Raw genomic sequence first — 20,812 nt, 5'->3', positions numbered from 1 at the left:
TTCTGCCTGAAGAAACTAAACATAATAGAGCTGGAGAAAATGTAAAAGTAGGTTCACAAGCTGAGGGGAGGTGTTCGTGTATAATTTTTATTATGATCAATTCATTTAGCTGACGCTTCTCTAAAGAAACTGTGTTCAGTTTGTATACAAAGCCACTTGCGATCATTTGCGCATTATAGAGGTGGGTAATTTTTTTTTTCCAGTCAATTCAGTATAAATACCAGCACAGTATCCCCAGTGAATTCAGCCTGGCTTGACAGAAACCAGCTGGCACCTCTCCAGTCAGTTGCAAAAAAGCACAGTGGAACTGAGGGTCTGGTGGCTGAGACCACCAGAAGTGATGGGTAATTTCGTCAGGATGTGTCCCAAATCACCCACTGAGAACATTTCCCTGGTGGAGTGGAGCAGCGCCATCCGAGGCGACGCATCTCCCAGTGGACAAAATGCTGCTCAACAGCCTTGAAATGAGTTGCTGAAGATGCTTATTATCACGTTGTATTGACTGTGTATTCGAATGGAATGCGTGGATATGGATCGTAACAGCAATCCTTCGCTGCAGGAAGCAGGCAGCAGGGGATGCCGGGCTGGCGCAGGACCTCCTGTCAAACTACATCAGAATCAGTCACAGCTTGCAAGGCCACCGCTTGTGCTTCACACAGCTCAGGGAATGCTCTCAGAACCATTCTTGTACTATCTGGCTATCGTTCCTAGCCCCCTGACATTTCCTTTTCACTGCAGATAAACAGGTTTCAAAACATACATTGAACTCTGCAACTCTGAAAGGCATTTCTCTTTTATTATGTCTCAGTTTTGGTGGATGCCTGTAGACATCTTTCAACAGCTCCCTTTGCCACATTCAGCTAACCCTGTAAGGGCCCTTCACAGAATGTAGCTCACTCTAAACTAATATCCATATCTGTGTTTTCCTGGTCAATACCTAGTTAATTTCCATTTACTTAATTACATTTTTGGGTTTTAAAATGTTGTATTTGTATTCTTTTTTTTTAAGTGATTCAGCAATTTACTAGAATGGATTTAATGTAGCTTGAGCAAGTAATGACAACTCTGCTACTGGTTTGTAATTACTAATTATTCATAGTTATTTCTTAGTATTACTATGTGTACTCCTGTATAGCTACTGATTTTCAGCATTTTGTTTTTTTCCAGAGAAATTCCATGTTCACTTCAGTGACAATATTAGTTTGACTTTTTATTTTTAATTAATAATTATACATAACTATCAATAAATATATTTTGCAAGGTTATCATAAAAACCCCTCATGCCAAAGATTATGAATATACTTTGACAGAACAGCCTAAATTAAAGCAGCTTTCAGAGCCAAACTCAGATCACAGCTCCATCTAACGGACTATGACCAACCACACACGCACATTGGCTGAGGCCACTTGTCCTGAGTGCGGTCACGGCGAGCCAGAGCCTAACCCGGCAACACAGGGTGAAAGGCTGGAGGAGGAAGGGACACACCCAGGACGGGACACTAGTGCGTTGCAAGGCACCCCAAGCGAGACTTGAACCCCAGACCTGCCGGAGAGCAGGACCCGGTATGACCAACCACTAACCCAAAAACAAACACAGGTAACAGTGAAACAGATTTAAGACTGGACACACTTTCCTGCTTACATTACATTTTTTTTTTTTTTTTTTTTACACATAGCTTACGTTAATTAATTCATTAGAAAATTCTCTGTGTCACAATTTTATGTGCTTTACCAGTGATAGTGTTGGATCTTATCAGTGGTTTTGATAAAAAAAAAAAAAAAACTGAACTCAGTATATTTAATATTAAAATTTAGTGGAAATTATGACAATCTAATGTAAAAAGGTAAATAAAACAATATCTTTTTGTTATCACAATTTGAATTTCTTAGAGTCAGATGAAAATGACATTTTGATTTTAAAGCTAAACCACAGGGGAAAAAAAAACAGCCTTTCATTAGTTTTTCCATTTCAATTTCTGTTTTCAAATATTTGCAATCTAAGAGCACGCCTTCGGTAAATGTTCATTACAGGAAACATTAATTGAATATTGGCCATTTTGAAGCTGGGCCGATGGACAGTCATTATGAGTTTTATTATCTTTACTACTTAATTGTTCATATACTCTGCAGTTAATGAACATACTGTACGTCACGCAGGGTATAACCTGAGTACGGAAGCCGAAAAGGAAACATCGTCTCCGACAAGAAAAAAACTCGCGTTTCGTATTTACCTGCAGATGATGTGAATGTGTGCTTCGGCGATCCTGGCAGTTGGCGGAAAGGAGGGAGGCAGGGAAGGGAGTTATGGTGGAGATGGGAGAAGGTGGTGAGGAAACGGGAGAAATAAGGAAAGACTTCACATGACACATAATAAATAATATTCTCTTTATCTGCTTTTGTGTACCCGGCGGCGGTACATTTCTGAAGCGTCCGGCGGGATCGCGCTCACGCCAGCCAACTCAGCTAAGGATGGCCAGCGAAGAAGGGCAACCGAGGTTCAGAACATCATGGTAGCTAGTAGTTAGATTACCTCACGCCTGAGAAGCCTTCAACCCAGCTGTTTGCGCCTCCTATTCTGAACACTTCTCTCGTGTACACGCACGTGCCCAAGGGGGCTTCGAGGCAGTGAGTGATGGATTTGGGGAGTGTCCGCGCGCCGGCCGCGGGATCTGGGTGGCGCGAGGAGACGCCGAACGGAGAGCCTCGAGACGCCGGGGGCCCGGATGGAGACAGGGTAGCCGAGGAGGAGGCGCGCGGTGCTGAAGGACAACATGGTGCTGCTGGAGCGGCTGAGAACCCCGACAGGGAGAAAAATGAAGAGGAGAACATGATCTACGAGGAGGAATTAGACCCCAGAATTCAAGTAATTATTGTCTTAATTATAGTAAGTCAGTGGGACAAAAAAAAAAAAGAAAAGTTACAAAACATACGCTTCTGTAACAATGTATTTTTTGACCATACATAGCAAACATGACATGTTGCTTCTGAACGGTCGTGTGGTATTAATAATGAGCTGAAGGTGTGTATGACCTGTGTCCTGGTCTGTCCTTGTGTCCCGCACTGGACGCTCCATCCTCAGCTCTTTGCAGAGCTGCACTCGCTCTTATTAATATGTAATGTGTGTCAATCTGGTGTTAGAACGTCATAATAATGCCTCTTGACACAAGCATTTCGCCCTGCTCTGAGGTCTAAATCTACAGCTGTGCTCATTATGCACTAATTTAAACCTGAATAGACTAGTGAGACCAGCTTTGTTTCAGACATGATCAGTTACTGTTACCTCTTATGTGTTATGTATGTTTTATCCTGTGTGTCTTTGATCGTCGTCGTGGGATCAGACCGAGGGATTCTGTCATGACGATGCTGATGACACAGAGTCGGGGAAGCGCTGTCGGTAGTGGAACTAAGTTTTCTGGCAGTTTGATGTGATGTCAACTTGGCCCATGGCCTGAGGTGCAAACAGCTGTGAAGGCTGCTGTGGAAGATGAGATCTGGAGAAGTTTACATTTAGTTGGAAGCCTGTCATCTTCTAACATTTGGATGAATAATAAGAACATTCTGGACTTATGAATTAAAAATGGAAGAGGCTGAGAAGCCATACACAGTAAAATTGCATTATTACTGCTCAGGACTTGTCTCCTTTCAAGAGTGTACCCTGTATGGCAGCCTTTTTTTTCAGGATGGACGCTGGACATTGCAACTCTGAAACAGGACAAACGGTTACAGTACTTCATTTAGCAGTCGCTTTTCTCCAAAGCAACTCCCATCGAATACTATGTAGTGGTATCAACCCAAACACCTTAGTCACCAAGGTGACTTACACTACTAGATACACTACTTACAATGGGTCACTCATCCATATATCAGTGAAACACACTCTCTCTGTGTCACTCACACACTATGGGTGACTTTGAGTCTCCAATCCATCCGAACTCACGTCCTTTCGCACCACCTAGGTGCTGTGAGACAGCAATGCTACTTGTTCTGAGAATGGTTAGATAGGTAGTACAAGAATGGTTCTGAGAGCATTCCCTGCACTGCCACTGCTGTACTGTCAATTATCTAGGATGAATCAAAATTGGTATCTAGCTGGATTATTTTGGAGTAGCATGATAGTGCAGTGGATTGCGCCAGTGCTTCACAGCTCCTGAGTGCTGGCTTTAGACATGGGTTTGAATTCATTTCAGTCTGACTGGAGTTCATGTGCATGTTCTCCCTTTGGTTGGCATGAGTTTGTTTCGGGTGCTTTGGTTTTCTTCCGACAGTCCAGTGACATGTTTCAGGAGAACTGGTGACTCAGAATTATCCTTCTGTATCAGTGAGGGGAATAAGTGTGTGTGACTGCCCTGCAAAGGGCTGTTACCCTGTGATTTAATATATTTATACATCTGAATACTTTCTCCAACAATTCAGGTTTGGTGATTTTTTTTTTTAATCCAGGGCACAACAGCATGGCCTGTCCTTCTGTTGGCAACCTGCAGGTCATATGTCATTGGCTTTAGCCTCTGCATATTCTTCTACCTGTCTGTGTACAAAAAGATTTAGTTTGTAGTGGTATTAAAAAAACCTGTATAGTGTTTTACCTGAGGAAAAATGTATAAAGGGATGAGGGTGACTTACTGTAGTTCCCACATCTGGAAGAGACTGAATTTTTACAAGAGGCATGGAAAGAGTAAGCGGATACCCAGAGCAATGCCTGAAGCATCCATCTCTGCTGGGGATCCACTTTGCTAAAATTTGATTCGATGAGGAAGAGATGCTTTTCCTGGCAGAAGTGAACTACTTGGTCAGAGTTAACAATGTAGTCTTGGCAAAATTATCTGGCAGGAAACTAGATAATTTAGGCTCAGGTCCATTGAAAGACAATCATGCAGAATTCGTGACCTTAAACAAAGACCATTGCTAAAACTGGGGACTGTAAACCTTGTTATAATATTTTGGGTGGGACCTATACCTATTCATTTAGTTGACACTTTTTCATGTTAAGTTACCTACGAGTGTTTACCCATTTACACAGCTGGGTAATTTACTGGAACGATTTAAGGTAAGTACTTTGCTCAAGGGTACTACAGCTGGAGGTAGGATTTGAACCTCCAACCTTTGGATACAAAGACAGCAGCTCTAACCACTACGATACCAATTATCCCTCTAAAACTGAAGGACAAATTGTGATTACAGTATGTACAGTATATGAGAAATTGTTTTCCTGAAGGAAGCTGGGGACTGTGAGCAATGTGGTACGGTGTCTTCTTTTGGGGCGTGAACCAAAAACAAAGGCTTGATCAAGATAGCAGTAAGAGGAAACACAAATGTTGTAGTCATTAATCAAGTTAGACTTGGTTGTAGTTTCATTGACTCACAGCTACAACTTGATTTTCTCAGGTAATGCTTTTCGTCGCCTTCTCTGTAAAATTTAATTTATGCTAGATTCTGTTATTGAACTGATTTAACCTATCACTTTTGTGCACTCCACCTATTTCTGTTAATTGTCTTTCATCTTTTCAGGAGGAGCTGGAACATCTCAATGAAGCAAGTGAGGAAATTAACAGGCTTGAACTACAGCTCGATGTGAGTCACATCATCACCTCATGTTGGAGATCACATTTATGTGAAGATACAGAGTGATGTATGCACAGACTTCAGGCAGAATGATTTGTTTGTTTTTGTGTACTTTATTACCAGGAGTCTTCTGAGATAGTCCCGTTTCATTATCTCTTGGCTGTTGCGCTAAGTCAGTGCTTTGGCCTGCTGTTTGCATTTCCATGGTCTTTTCTGGGCCATCAGCTGTGCTGCAAACCCACATTTCTGGCCCTGTTCAATCCCCTGATCCTTTGGCCCACTCTAGTTGAATGGTGAGCCTATATTCAGGTATTGAAAATACTTTCCCATAAGCAAACACAGTGTTTGCAAACCACAGTCATGTGTCAGACATGGACACAATTCATAGACAATACGATATGTACAAAACATAATACAACTTATATCCTGCTTTACTCTTTTGACATTTACTTCAGCAGGCTTGGACTAAACAGATTACGTGTGCAATTTCAACATCCAGTTTATATGGGTGTATAGCAACCAGTTAGTCTTAGAGGATTAATTAAGAATTTAATAGTCCCAGTGAAGATGGTCTAGATGATGGCAGGAGACGGGGGAGTTCTTACTTAGACGAGAGCTCATAAATGACTGATTGGTTCTTTCTTGGTAATGATGCTATTTGCTGAATCATTCTTTTCTCCCCCGCAGGATGCGAGGTCGGCCTACAGGCGCATCCTCACAGACTCGGCCCGGAAGCTGAATGCCCAGGGATCCCAGCTTGGCACCTGCATTGAGAAGGCCAGGCCTTACTATGAGGCTCGTCGACTGGCCAAAGAGGTGCAATTGTTGTTCGCGTTGTTTTGAAACATGCCACCCCTCTCTAAGCATAGATGAAAAACAAACAATGCCTTGACCATTGTGCTGTTTTTGTACTTCGAGTGTATGCTGTTGCCCATTCAATTTTCCCTGCAGTAATGTGTTCCATTAATGTTTAATGTCCAAGACAGCCCTCAAAAACATGAACAAATATAAAAAAGAAAAACAAGTCTTATTATTGTTTATAGTAATAGTTGCTGACATTTTTCTGTCCAAAAATTTTTTACAGGTATACAAATCTAAAATAATCTCCCTAATATCCCTTATTTCTTTAATTTAATAGCTATTAGGAGTAATAAAGAGCAGCAGTAGAAATATACAATATTTTGTATTTATAAATGTGAAATTTTGACGTTTGAATGGATACTTCAGCATACTTCCTCTTTAGGTCACAAAGCGTTATTAACATCTTATGAAACAACTTTTACATTGCCAAATTCGTGCTTTAAGGCCATTGTCATTATCCATTCTGTGTAATTCTCTGGGCCAAGCAGTTGTCCTTCCTCTCTGAACAGTAAGACTGCATTTGCTTCACAAAGAGAAATGTGATTGTCTGCACCATAACCAAGCATTGCGGTTGTACCCCTAAGACACCTCTGTGATAAGTTGGGCCCGTTGCAGGCTGTACTCATGAAAGTGGTCTCTGACTGGTACCATCCCTAATTTTTTTGTTTGTTTCTGTCTGTACCCTCACACAGAAGTATGATTTGCTGCTCAACAGAAATGTGTCATTAGCTGTGCTACTGAAAGAACAGCGTGATTAGCTGTGCCCTTCACAGACTATTGTGATCAGCTGTGCCCTCATAGCGACATATGATTGGCTATGACCCTCCTAGCTCAGTGTGACTGGCTATGCCCAATGCAGACTGCATTTTTCTGTGCCCTGCATATAACTGCGTGACTGGCTGCACCCCTCACGCAACATTGAGAATGTCTGTACCCAGTGCAGCCTGTGATTGGCTGCGATCTTCTCAAAATAATGTGATTGGCTGTACCCCACATTCAGCAGTGTTATTGGCTGTGCCCAAAGCAGCCTGTGATTGGCTGTACCTTTCATAGAGCTATGTGATTGGCTACACCCCCACTGAGCTGTGTTACTGCCTGTGCCCAATGCAGGCTGTGACTGGCTGTGCTCCTCATAAAGCAGTGTGATTGGCTGCACCCTCACTGAGCAGTATGACTGGCTGCGCCTCATGCAGGCCCAGCAAGAGACCCAGAAGGCAGCTCTGAGGTACGAGAGGGCGGTTTCCATGCACACAGCGGCCAGAGAGATGGTTTACGTGGCAGAGCAGGGGCTCCTGGCAGACAAGAACACTTTGGATCCCACTTGGCAGGAAATGCTCAACCATGCCACCTCGAAGGTGAGGGTCCATGAATTTCAGCTTCTTTGTTTCCTTGAGTATTCTGGTGTCCCTTTTGGGTGATTTCTATAGAGAGATGAACAGTCAGTCCTCTGTTGTCTGAGATATAGGGGAGTATTATGTCTTTGATGCACTTGGTGTCTTTGAGCCCTTTGGCATCAATGTCTTAAATATGCAGTAGCACCAGAAAACATTATAAGATTGTTCTTTGGAAAACTTTCAAGATTTTTTAGGGAAATCCAACCTATGGCAGTAGTTGAGCAATTTGAAACAATTCTTGCCTGGGGTTGGAGCAACAGTGTAATAGCATAGTTCATTTTAGGTTTGCCATGGGGTTTGCTGGGGGCACTTATGTGGACATTCCATTGTTGCCAGGTGAATGAAGCAGAGGAAGAAAGACTGCGCAGTGAGCGAGAGCATCAGCGTGTCACACAATTGTGCCAGGAGGCAGAGGCACGTGTGCAGACCCTTCAAAAGGACCTCAAGAGGGTCATTATCAAGTCCAAGCCCTACTTTGAGCTTAAGGCCCAGTTCAACTACATCCTGGAGGTAGGAATGTGTGATCTTCCACATCAAGACTTTCTCAATCAGTCTTGTCTCAGTCAATCACTTATTTTATACTTTTTTTAAAATTTAATAAAAGAGCTTGGCTAACTTCATTTGAATTCAGTCAAACCTTAATTAAAAACATGGTCTAAACTTAAAAATATCAAATAAGGTCATAGTGCCTCTGTAAAAAATGTCCTCTGGAATATAAAAATTTTTAGGATCCAGAAAGAAAGAATTATTTGTTAGCAGATGGTGTTGTTGAATTCAACCTAATTAATCAGGTACAGCTCATTTTTACTTTGTTTGTGTAATTATTAATTAAAATTCTTTTACCTGTTTACAGAATCTCACAGAATTTGCATAAAAATGGGTTATTTTGCACATGTTTTGTAGCCCTTCCACTATGTTTTTTTTAGATCCACATCAGGTAAGCCTTAAGGTCCTTGTTTGGTGTGTCCAGTTAACCTTCTTTCTCTTCATATTTTTATTCTTACAGGAGCACAAATCTAAAGTGTTACAGTTGGAGGAGCGTGTGTCAAAGGTGAAGACTCGCTATTCTGTGGCCCTGCGTAACCTGGAGCAAATCAGTGAGCAGATCCATGCTCAGCGGGGAAGGAACAGGGCCAGACAAGGTCAAAAAAATGCTTGTAGCGGACGAAGCCCCCCCATAGGGGCAGAGTCAGACATTTGGACTGTGAGTGAGGGTGGGGCCTGTGGGGGAAAGGTGATAGAGACTATCTGGGCAAATGGAAACAGGAATGCAGAAAAGACTAGGGAATGGGTGGAAAGGCATAGAGAATCTGGTTGGGGTGAGAAGGAGAGGGCTGAGGCAGAGAAAGCCGGCTCAGACTCCCTATCCGTCTTCAGTCTGCAGACCATTGCCTCCGACCTGGAAAAATGTGATTCAGTGGAACACCTTGGGGATTTTTTGAGCGATGTGGTCAGTTTGTCAGGAGAGGAGGGAGAGAGAGGGGCGGTAGTGAAGGACGAGGAGGGGGCAGGAGGCAGTGATGCAGTTCATCCACTTGGGAGAGAGATGCTAGGGAGGGAGACCCACACAGCAGGAAGACAGGAGTGTTTTGTGAAACAACACCATCGCAGTGTTAGTTTGTGATAAGGGGTCCATGAAAATGGGAAATTATGCAAAATATGATATATAATATATGGGTTTGATCCCCGCTCATTCTATGTGGAGTTTGCATGTTCGCCCTATGTTGGCGTGGGTCTCCTCTGGCTGCTCCGGTTTCCTCACACAGTCCAAAGACATGCAGTTCATCCAAATTGGTGATGCCAAATTGTAAAATCTCTGCTCCAAACACAGAAATGGTACAATGGCCAAACCTGAGTTCTTCAGGAAAATGTACTGTAAAACCTAGTAGTACAAGTAATGCAAGCTTCTTATTTTTTTTTCTAATTCAGATCTTGTCTGTTATGTTGCACTGTTAAGGAAGGGTAACGGCACGGAAGATGACTTTATAGTGCCTGCCAGGAACGATAGAAGTCATAAGATTGCAATCTCAATGAGTTTCAACACTGCAGGATATTACAGATCTACTTGAAACAGGTCTCCTAAAAATATCAGATCAACCAACTTTTCATGGGTATGGATTAATGTGAACATGGTGAAATATTTTTCAGCACATTCAGTACTAAAAATTTAAATAAACCACCCTTCTTTTAACCTTTAACTGAAACAGCAATACTGCACAAGCAAGAAGTGGAAATGTCTATTGCCATAGGATGGATCTGCCATTGCTAGCTGCTACTCGGATGGCACCATGTTAAGATTATTAATGTATACAGGTAGTCCTTGACTTATGACATGCGACATAAAACAACCTGGACTTATGAATGCTGTCCCATCAACCTTATATTATTTTCAAATCCGGATGGGCCACTCAATCTGTTGTACTATAGTATTGATTGCTTGCTGGCCTCCATATTTATTATTGACTCAGTGTGTCTATCAGCAATTGTGTTTTATTTATAAAAAAATGTTGAGATTCCATTAAACTTTTTTTTTACAATGGCAAGTAAGCGAAAACATGAGTATGGTGGTGCAGAAAAAAGCAAAAGGAAACATATTTAGAAATCAAAGTGAAAATAATAGTGCAGGATTAAAATATACTGCACTGTATTTGTATTATTATTCAGTATTAGTGTTCTTTTAACCTGAATAATGTGTGAAGTTAAAAAATATACCAAAGCCCTGTTATACAATGTAGTATGATTGTGTTGATTGTTGTGCATGATGTGTTGATTGTTTATATATCCTTATGGTGTACATACAGTGTAGGGGAATTTGCACAATGAATTTTATTTACAAGGTTGTCAGAACAAAACCACATCATATGTTGAGGACTACCTGTAATAATGCTCCTAGTAATTGCACAATTTATGTAAAGCGAGAAGTAACAATAACAGAAACTGCGTAAGTAAGTTGTTTCCAGTTTTAATAGAAGTGACAAAACCACAGCTCCACAGAAGCGACAAAATCAACAAAAATAAACTTTCGGTGTGACAGTTCCAATTTCATTTTTGAAAGCTACACTTGGATTTCAGCAGTATGCAATTTTTATGGGCTGTCTTTAATTCCTGATGTCCAGTGGACCTAAAATGTGGGGTTGTGATAACATGTTTTTATGAATGTTTTTAAAGGATGTTTGGTTTTGGCTTGTAAAGAAGTAACATATTTGTCTGATAGGTGTTGGCAGCTATGGGGATTTAAAAGTCAGCGGTGAAATAGCATTTGCCTCAAAAGGACATGAAAACATAGATATATATGATTTTTCTCCTCAGATGTCAGCATGTTTACTGTAATATTCTCAAGTTTTGAAGGAATAATAGGTGGCAGGTGCAAAGCCTGTGAAGGACACTGCTACTCCCTACCCTTGACTGAGGTACTTGAGTGGAATCATTTTTGTGCGTATCCAGCTGTGTAAGAGCAACAGGACAAATCTTAGTTATTCAAGCCTACCTTGAAAATGGGTGTGTACTAAATAAATTAATGTTGAATAACTGAATTTTCTTGAGTGAAACACCAGAATTCAATAAAGGAAGGACGTGGCACTCATCTTTAAGCACTGTGTGAGTGGAGCTCTTTTGTATTTACATTCTTAAGTGAACAAGTGGCTTAGTATAACCAGTCCTTTTCCTGCCTTTGGTATAAAGGGCTTTTATTGAGAACTGGAGCATTGCAGATTGGCTTCCAAAGATGGAGAATGCATGGCTTGTCTTAGATGTGCATATTTTCAGTACATTGTTGAGTACATTTTGCTGGTAACCTCAACAGTGAAACAGTGGTCCCTTGTTTCCCTGTTTTATGACTTTCTCCTATCTCCTCCCTCCCACATTGTACCATTTCTTACTTCTCACCTTAATTTCCTCATTCTTTTTATTATCCTGTCTTCTTGCTCCTTTTTGCCCATTTCATCAGTTTTCTGACATTTGTTCAGAGCTTGTGCATTGACAGTTATTGCTATTGACCATCATTCATTATGAAAATGAAAATTTATGCTATATCGTATCATTGAATAAAATACATCAGATGTCATGTGAAAATGTTTTTCCTTTAAATTGTTTAGCTCCTGATCTTCAGGTAAGTTAGAGTTCCATGTTATGTGAATTCCTTCTCACAATAAATATTGTAACATAAATGCTGTTAAAACTATGGTCAGTAACAGGTTTGCTAATAGATCAAGGATATTGTACCTGTATTTACCAAGTGTGTTTCACCAGTTCCTTCACAAAGAAGAAACAGTTTTTAAATGAAGTTCAATAATGCTCCAAATTAAACAGTTTACTCCGTTGTGTGCTGTCTGGCTATGTTTTTAGTTGAAGCTCTTCTATATTAGTATACATGTAAAAGTGATGCATCTCAAACAGTTTCCCTAAGTGAATGGACCACCGTGACTTTGGATTGGTTGTTGATAATTGATGGATAATGAATGAAATAGCATGAACCACAGAATTATATCAGCATGCCAAAGACTATATATAGATGTGCCTTTCACTATTGGTGCTTATGACCATATTGAAAATAAAAAGTGTAATAACAAACATACTAAATTGAACAGACATGTTTGAAAAGGTTTCTTTTTGTAATATGCTTAATTGTGAACTGGGTGTTAAATTTGGTTGTTTTGGTATTTCATACTATTGTTCTCTGTTGAATGCTGAACTTGCTGTAACTTACAAATTTCAGAGATTCTGTCATTGATTTTCTTTTCTCCATGATTATCATAATCATACTAAATTACTGTAATTATGATTATTCTAGAAAACAAGTGTGACTGAAACTACTCCAGAAAGTCTTTCTCATTAGCAAAAATGTTACATATATAAGTGCAGATAAACTATTATACTGGAACAGATTTTTTTTTAATTTGAGATGTTGACTGTTATATTTCTATATTTCTAAAGCCTGGGACATAGCCAACCTCTGCATATCTGCTGAGATGAATATTATAAGAGGTCTGTGATCTCTTTTCTAAACACATTTGAATGTCAAACCCTTGAAATGGTTTATGTTTTGGAAATGTCAGCTTTTATGCAGTGGCAATTTTATTCTGTATGATTACCGTTGCGCCTCAACAGCTTTGGAAGGTGACATTGCAGAACTTTTCCTATTCAGCTTTGTTTTTCTTCTTAGTGCTAGAAAAAAATGTGTGTATTTAATCTTTTTAAATTAGGAACCACCTATTTGTACAAGCATGGTTTAGCACATATATCCTCGTCCATGTTCTAAGAACACAGACTGAATCAGTCACTCCACATTGCTAGTAATAAACTTGGAACTCTAACCATCATTTTACATGATGACTCATGCTAAATTCTCAGTGCTAAGCACCAGTGATAAGTTTATAATTAAAAATGCTCTCTATTCCTCACTTTGTGGCAGAGATGTATCCTCCATGTCACATTCTGAACAGAGGCATGCAGAGGGACTGTGCAAAATATGCTTAGGGCATGAAAGTGTTTTCCTCTTAGTGTCTTGTAAACATAATGTGTTTATATTAGGGGAGCTTTTTGTAGGTTTATGTTGAATATGTAAAATACTACGTTTAAGTTTGCTTCTAATTTGGCCGGTGCCAAACCTTTGTAATGTAACAAATAGAAAATATTATATGTGAAGAATCATCTTGGTCAGCTGTCGAAGAACTATGGGGTTAGTGTAGCAATTATGGACTTTCTTTCTGTTGGTTGCAGGTTCAACCCTCAATCATAGCTCTCCTGTGGTCCCCTTGAGTGAGGAATTTACCACCAGCTATTCCAGTAAAATATGTAGCTCTATAAAAGGGTCATGTACTGTGAGTTGCTTCGGGTAAAATTGTTATCTAAGCAACAACTTCACAATAATTGTATGAGGTCTAGTCCAATTTCCAGCTCATAGTATTTATTTTCAACTAGTTTTAATTACTAAGCCCTTTTTATGCTTGACCCACATTTATTTAACTTAGCCCTTGCTTAGTGAATAGCTGAAGATTGTATCAAATACATAGAAACTTGAGAACAGTATTTACTATATATGTTAATGATTTGGGTTGTCTGATGGTGATGTTGTTCTTCCATCACCAGAACAAATGATTTTAGCATCCTTCAGTGTTGGGTTGTTCTGGAATCATCTTTTGAGGAATCATTACTGAATTTTTCCTTCATCAAAAGGAAAAAGGAAAAAAAGAGAACAGTATCCACAATTGTAAACATAATGCACATCAAGAGGCTTTTCTGGGTTCACAAAAGTGCTGAGTGATTAACCTGTAAACACAGAACGATGGGGGACAGTGCTGACGACAGGTTACGCTGCAATGGGGGGAGGTTGTGTAAGAGAAAGCAGCATAAACTAAACTTTGTGCTGCACAGCTGAAGACATAGAGGGGAAAGGGACAGGAGGGAGTGGTAAATTACCAGATCGTAGAGAGCGAAACAGGGGTTAACTGCTACAGTGTAGTAAATAGCATGGGTATGAGACTAATGAAAACTGAAGGAGGAAGGAAAGGGTATCTTCTGACTTGGAGCCTTAATTATTCAGCAGTGATATAAATAAAGAGCGAAGAGCCCTTAGAATAGATTGTAGAGGGAATGAAAAATGGAGGTGGAGGGAACGAGAGGACAGGAGAGGTGGTGTGATAACGGACCGCAGTGACAGCAAGGGGAATGAACAGTGTGGACACACATGACTCAGGTGTGGGAGGAGGCTGGGAGGAGGGAGACAACTAAGTAGTGAAATTACAAACGGGCCATGTTACACAGCACAGCGGTGAGGGCGAAGCCGCCGGCCTGAGTGGACCACCAAGCTGCTGGGGCTCAGGGTTTCTCAGCCAGGTAGGTGGGGAGGGCTGGGGAAAGACGGGGCTGCTGGTGCATGGAAAGGAACGGCGGTGAGTGTGTGTTTGTGTGTGTGTGAGAGAGAGAGAGAGGGAAAGAGACAGCGAGCGAGTGAGTGAGTGATGGGAGAGTTAACGGTACCTCTGTCTCTCCCTGTGACGTGGCCAGTGAAGGAGTGCCGGCTGAGGGATGGAGGAGGGATGGAGGAGGAGAAGGAGGAGGAGGGAGGGCAGCTCCGCTCAGGCGTCTCAAGAAGAAACGTCTCTATTTACAGTGTTTCTCCACACCGCCTCTCTTCTGTACAAACACGTTCGACGTAACGCCTCTGCGACTCCGTTCCTTTGGCGAAGCGACGCATTAGTAGCCGCACAGAAAGGGACTGCGAGCTCCGCTGGTTACACATAAGCACAGATTTCGTGGCCATATCCGCGGCAATATTTGTATTTTTTCCTCCTTGTTTTCCTCTGCGTGTCGAAGTGGACGGAGGCTGACATCTGAAGTACCAGTCAGTGTGAGTACACGCGTTCCGGCCATAACGGAGCCATGGCATCATTCATATCATTGGTGCTGCTGCTCTTTCTTTCTTTTCTCTCGTCGCGGTGAGCAAACAGGAACATTTTTTAAAGTAAAATGGTCCGTTTGGTGTTTACATACATGTGATGTGTTGTGGGGTTCGGCGTGGCCGTGTGTGTGTCTGTGTGTGTGTGTGTGTGTGTGTGTGTACGAGGGACAGCGGTACTAAGAGATGTGACAGTACAGTACTGTACACCGATGATGATGTGAACGTTGAACGCGCAAACGACACGGGGCTCCTCAGACGAAACCTAGTAGTCCTGTCTGAAAGAAAATAAACACATAAACCTTCAATTGACTGTCTGACAACTCAAATTGAGTCTAATTTCTGATCTCCTCCACTGACAGCCTGTGTTTATTTAACGTCTGATATGATATTTTCGGCCACGTAATCATTTGTCACATTTTCGTGTGTGTAATGAACTTAAATGTGTTTTTGAACGCGCGGCCGTGTACGCTCAGCGCTGAGGCTCTACGATACCGCGTTATCACTTTCACCACGAAAGCGGAGAGGGACACTGCGCGTTTGATTCATCGGCGCGCTGGTTTCGGATTCAGCCGCGTTCCAACTTCAAACACTCTGCGAGCGCGCGTCCGGTCGCGCTCCGTCGCGTGGCTGCGACTGACCGCGGCGCAGGTTCCGCTTGAGTGACACGGACCGGGGGGGACCGGACGGAGCCGTGTGTGTCATTTTTAATACAAAAACACCAACAATAAGCAGCGCCGTCGCGAAGCGAGCTTTGCCACAATCGGTGTGGTGGTGTCGTCTGGTCTGGCGGCTGCTGACGACGGGCTGTCACCCTCCTCGTGTCGTGTGTGTACTTACACGCCGCGAACGACGCGTGTGTGAGTGTGAGTGAGTGTGTGAGAGAGGAAGAGTGACTCTGCTGCTTGGGCTCTGATCACACACACACATCCAGCCGTTTGTTTCCTCCCGCAGAGAAGGAAGGAGCCGCACGGGGGTCACACGCTTGTTGTGGGTGCTGCACTGCAGCAGCAGGTCTGGCTGCTCTGCACGGTGTGTTACACTCTTCCGTGCAATTTTAACGCATGAATCTCTCTCTCTCCCTCACACACACACACACACACGCTCCTGGTCCTACAGCACGAACCGGTCCTTCTGAGTGTTACCGATGGGAGCTGTTCGGAATCTAAGCCGACGCTGTGGCCTTTGGTTGGGTTGTGTAGACTTGGGTTTCTGCTGGAGCTTTTTTTATTTTCAATCTCACACGCTCAAGTACGGGAACAGTAACACCAATCTGTTTAGCATTTAAATGGTGTTTCTCCTCCCGTAACTCTCACACATCTGCACTTTTTGACAGGAATGGCCCCTAGGAACTGCTCAGTGAGGGTGTCAAGAGTGGTGCCCACATCACATGTGCCTCTGTGCTGGGATCCTCTGTCCGTGGTGCTGAAGCGAGGGATCCCTCCTCACTGGGGAGAGCTTCTCCTGAGCTCCTCTCACAGCCACTGACTCTGATTGACAGTGGGGTGGGGCTTCACAGTTGGAATTTGATAGTGACATAATCAGCAGGTAGCTCTGGTGCCCCACAGCTCCTGGGTTGTGGGTTCGGATGTGGGTTCGATCCCTCGTTCCTGTGGGTTTCCTCCCACGGTCCCAAGATGTGTTTCGGGTGAATAGGGGTCTATAAATTACCCTTGGCGCCTGTTTCTGTGAATGAATGAGTGTGTCTGATGGACTGGAGTCCCGTTCAGGGTGTATCCCGCCTCACACCCTGTGTTTCTGGGAAAGGTCGACCACTGGGACCCTGCTTTCAATAATCAGTTATTTATAATGGAAGATGAATGAATGGATAATTTGATTGTAATATGAAGACAGGAAGCGCTATGATCTCAGTAGATATTATTAGCAAGAAGTTAACACTGCTTTTATTTTCTTTATTTGTTTGCAAGTTTCTGTTATGCTTCTGTTATGTGCCGCTCCCTCTAGTAGCATGTTTTTTTATAAGTGCAAAGCAGTTTTATAGTTTTTGTGAGCAAAAGGAAAGTTTAATGTGGGAAAGAAATGAAACTGTCTTTCCAAGGAGACTGGTTTGTCTGTGCCCAAGCTCATGGAATACAAGTATTTAAATATACAGGTGGTCCCCGGTTTACGATGGGGTTCCGTTCCCCGAAACCCATCATAAGTCAAAATATCGTAAGTTGAAAATGCATTTAATACACACCTCTGCGTGATAGATTGAGAGATGCGGATCGCTGTCGCTGCACAGCATCGCGAGAGAGTATTGCCTGGGAAAAAATCAAAATTCAAAGTACGGTTTCTACCGAATGTCTATCGCCGGCTCACCATCGTAAAGTAAAAAAATCGCAAGTCGAACCATCGTAAATCGGGGACCACCTGTATAAGCAAATGTTATTCTTTTAGCGAGAGCTTCTTAGGTCTAGGTAACGTACTATTTAATACGATGTCTGTGCTGTTATGTTAGAATGAGACAGCAGACTGGTTTATTGTCGCAGTCCTTTTGTGTCTAACAAATTTAGTCAACTTGGGGCACCAGGCAGTATGATGCTTAAGGGCATGGATTTGTAGCCTGAAGGTGGCTGGTTCAAGCCCCGCTCCCTGCAGCTGCTGCTGATGCTGCTATAGTACTCTTGAGCAAGGTACTTGTCCCGCATTGCTGAAGTAAAAATACCCAGCTAAAAAAATGGGTCAAATACTGTAGGTTGTTTGGATAAAAGCGTTAGTTAAGCAAAGAAATAACTCGACTTTTTTTGGTGACTTTACGGTGGGACGGCACAGGTGCATTCGGTTAGGTCTGTAACGGAAAACGCCATGTCACATTTCCTGAACCCCGAGCCTTCGGATGTACCTTGAAAGCCTAACAACCTCGCGACGTGTGGACTCCAGCCTGCTTCGCAGTGACTTGCTGATACAGATGTTTCGTGAGAGGCTCCGCTGTCGAGCCCTCTTGCCCCCTTTTTGATGTAAAGCAGAGTGAATGACAGGGCGCCTCAGTGTGCGCCCGTGTCCTTCGGTGTGTGACGCTCTCTGAAAGCCTACTGTAGTGCTAATGAACCCTCCTTCAGTGTCTCTCTGTTGGTCTTTCTACCCCCCATCTGTCCTTCTGCAATCCACTGCTGGCATGCTGCCTGCATCCTTACTGTACTGTACAAGGCACTCATTTACTCCTTCTCAGCTTTTAGCAAATAAGTGATATTCGGTAATTATGTAATTCTGGCAACGGATAGCTTTTCAACCAAATAAGAAAGAAGGAAATTTGAATTCAAAGAAGTTAACCGTCTTTCATGCTTTACAACTGAACGTGTATATTGATATTTCAAGAGGTTTAGTCAGAAGCATCAATATGATGAATGAACTCTGTAGATTTGATGTTTAAAACACCACCCTTGTGGTCTGTGAATCATCGTCATGTTTATGTTATTCACAATACTTTGTGGTATGCTTTGGTTCAGAACTGATTTTTTTTCAGCTTTTTAAAACAAGTTCAGTACAATAATGTCATAAAATACAGATTTTGGTGATGTAATATGCCCCGAGCGATAAATCTATTTAAACATGTTATTTACGGTATTAATATTTAATAGTACAATTTGCTTTGCGCAAGATCGGTCAGGTCATCTCCTGTCATCAGTCACAAAGTGTGTACAAGAAGCCACTAATTCCACAGATCCAGTACAGTCCCCAAAGCCTGAGTAAAGTTCTTGCCATAATCTCGGCTCTAGTCAGGACCTGCTCTTGGAAGTAAGTATTTATCCAAGTATAAAATGTCAGACTGCATTTTTTTCTTAGCTCAGGATCAGACACTCTGTTAAACCTATTTTGCATAAAGCAGTTCTCTTGTCACCGAGAAATCCTGCTCGCTGAATTGCGATCATCTCGCTGCTGAAATATTACAAGCAGCGTGGTAGATGTTTCAGGGTTGGTCCCCTCCTGGAAGATCACCCTTCATAAAATGGTGCAGTGTTTTGCATTGCTCCTGGAAGATGTGAGAACTGGGAGCGTCCCTGCTGATGTGTCCCCTTATGGGTGTTCCTGCTGACAGATCCAGGGAACTAAACGTCCAGGGGGCCCTCTTACGGGAGCCAATGACTCCCTCTAACCCAAAGGCAAGGCTGGCACCATTCCGCAATTCGCACCACACTGCAAAGCCTCTTTAAAGCTTTAACTTTGATACTTAACAGCAGCCCCACCCATTAGAAACAACACCAAAGCAAGATGCAAATGATATATTGCAGATGCAGCATAAAAACAAATAGCGTTCTCCGCTCTGAAAGAAAATCAGTGCTGGTGGCCCACAGTCGAATGCTCGGAACTGAAAAAGAATAACGCTTCTATTCCTTTATTGTTCATTCTGTCTTCATTCTAATGTGTCATGCATGCACTGCCATATTCCTCACTGTAGCTGCAGGCACTGGAAAAAACAGAGGTAAAAAGATAACATGCAGAAGCTAATGAGATGCATGCTTTCAGTGGCAGATTAAGAAAATTAGGCAATTATAGGTGATTGTTGCGTGTCCTTCAGAATGCCTCGTTGTCGCAGTACAGCGAGTGTGCTGCCACTACTCTGTTAATGTTATGCATCATCAACAAGCTAAGTGCTGAGGCCTCCTCCCCCTCCTGTGCACACACTTGTTCACAGAGTTCTTTGATCTTCTGTGGCACATAAAACTGCCTGTATAACCGATAGGATCATAATAATGTCTGTTTTTTTTCCCCTCGCCGCAGAAATACAGTAGCCTTCTTTCCGAAAATAGATCCAAATGGCGATGCGGCTCTCTAACCTTGTGTAATAACTCATTGATAAGCTTCTGTGGAGGAAGAAACGCCCATCGAACAACGACCAAATCGTGCGTCCTTCATTCTGAATGGTAGCGTTGGCACTTTTTTTTTTTTTTTTCTTTTTTAGCAAACACCGTCTCCATGGTAGTATGGCGGGGACTCATTGAGAAGCAGGATTTGGATTGCACTCATTGGATTTAAATGGAGAGGTCTTCAAATCGCAGCAGACCTTTGCGAGCGGTCCTGCTGCAGGCAGCATTTGTGTAGATGGTCTCTCGTTGGAAAGCGAGTCCACTTCTGTCCAGAGACCTGGCCTTGGAGGCATATACCGTAGCTGTATGTTCTGCCCCTTTTCCAGGGTTATTCCATTACTCCCATGATGATCTCTGTCGCTGCCATCACCTTCGACACCAACCGTCTCCATTAGCTCTTCATTACAGGGCGCCTTTTGTTCTGTGCTGTTTTTCAGGTTCTGTGCCCGTTGTTCCTGTTGAAATGAGCCTCCATAGAACAGTCTTTCTTACTGACAGGTCTTTTTATCATTCAAAGCAATACGTAACTGTAAAACGAGGCAGCTGCTGAATGAGTGCTTAGAAATAGCCGTGCCTAGGTCTGATCAGCCGGAAACTAATTCACTGGGTTATGACCACCGAGTAAACAGGTAGAGTCTGGCACACGTTTTCACAATTTTGTAAATCGTTGTTATGAAATCAAGGTATTACTGATTAAGCTGTTCCTACAATTACTAACATCATGATAGTGCAGATAAAAACATAAACGCTCAGCCAGATAATTTTTTGTTTCCGTAATCTTTTGCGGTAATACA

At 42.4% G+C, this 20,812-nt stretch overlaps 2 protein-coding genes across 5 annotated transcripts in view; both read left to right on the top strand.

The window, feature by feature from the left end:
- Positions 1-2,254: 2,254 nt before the first annotated feature.
- sh3bp5la (SH3-binding domain protein 5-like, a) lies at positions 2,255-9,501 on the top strand. Its single transcript, XM_018740660.1, has 6 exons — positions 2,255-2,863; positions 5,506-5,568; positions 6,247-6,375; positions 7,614-7,775; positions 8,151-8,324; positions 8,821-9,501. The coding sequence occupies exons 1-6, from the start codon at positions 2,633-2,635 to the stop codon at positions 9,436-9,438; spliced, it is 1,377 nt and encodes a 458-aa protein (XP_018596176.1). The 5' UTR covers positions 2,255-2,632; the 3' UTR covers positions 9,439-9,501.
- Positions 9,502-14,858: 5,357 nt separating this feature from the next.
- Positions 14,859-20,812, top strand: part of gabbr1a (gamma-aminobutyric acid (GABA) B receptor, 1a) — a 55,553-nt gene continuing 49,599 nt past the window's right edge. For all 4 annotated transcript variants that reach the window (XM_018740733.2, XM_018740731.2, XM_018740734.2 and 1 more), the window contains exon 1: positions 14,859-15,162. The gene's annotated coding sequence lies outside the window, so the exon portion shown is untranslated. The remainder of the gene's footprint in view (positions 15,163-20,812) is intronic.

This window comes from Scleropages formosus, chromosome 18 (genome assembly GCF_900964775.1).
Source record: "Scleropages formosus chromosome 18, fSclFor1.1, whole genome shotgun sequence".
In the NCBI taxonomy this organism is placed as follows: Eukaryota; Metazoa; Chordata; class Actinopteri; order Osteoglossiformes; family Osteoglossidae; genus Scleropages; species Scleropages formosus.
The sequence above is the reverse complement of the archived record's forward strand: the minus strand, read 5'-3'. Positions and strand labels throughout refer to the sequence as shown.

Coding starts and splice junctions, on each gene's coding strand:
- sh3bp5la (XM_018740660.1), top strand. CDS start 2,633: ATGGATTTGGGGAGTGTCCGCGCGCCGGCCGCGGGATCTGGGTGGCGC. Junction 2,864..5,505: donor AATTAGACCCCAGAATTCAA/GTAATTATTGTC, acceptor TCATCTTTTCAG/GAGGAGCTGGAACATCTCAA. Junction 6,376..7,613: donor CTCGTCGACTGGCCAAAGAG/GTGCAATTGTTG, acceptor CGCCTCATGCAG/GCCCAGCAAGAGACCCAGAA.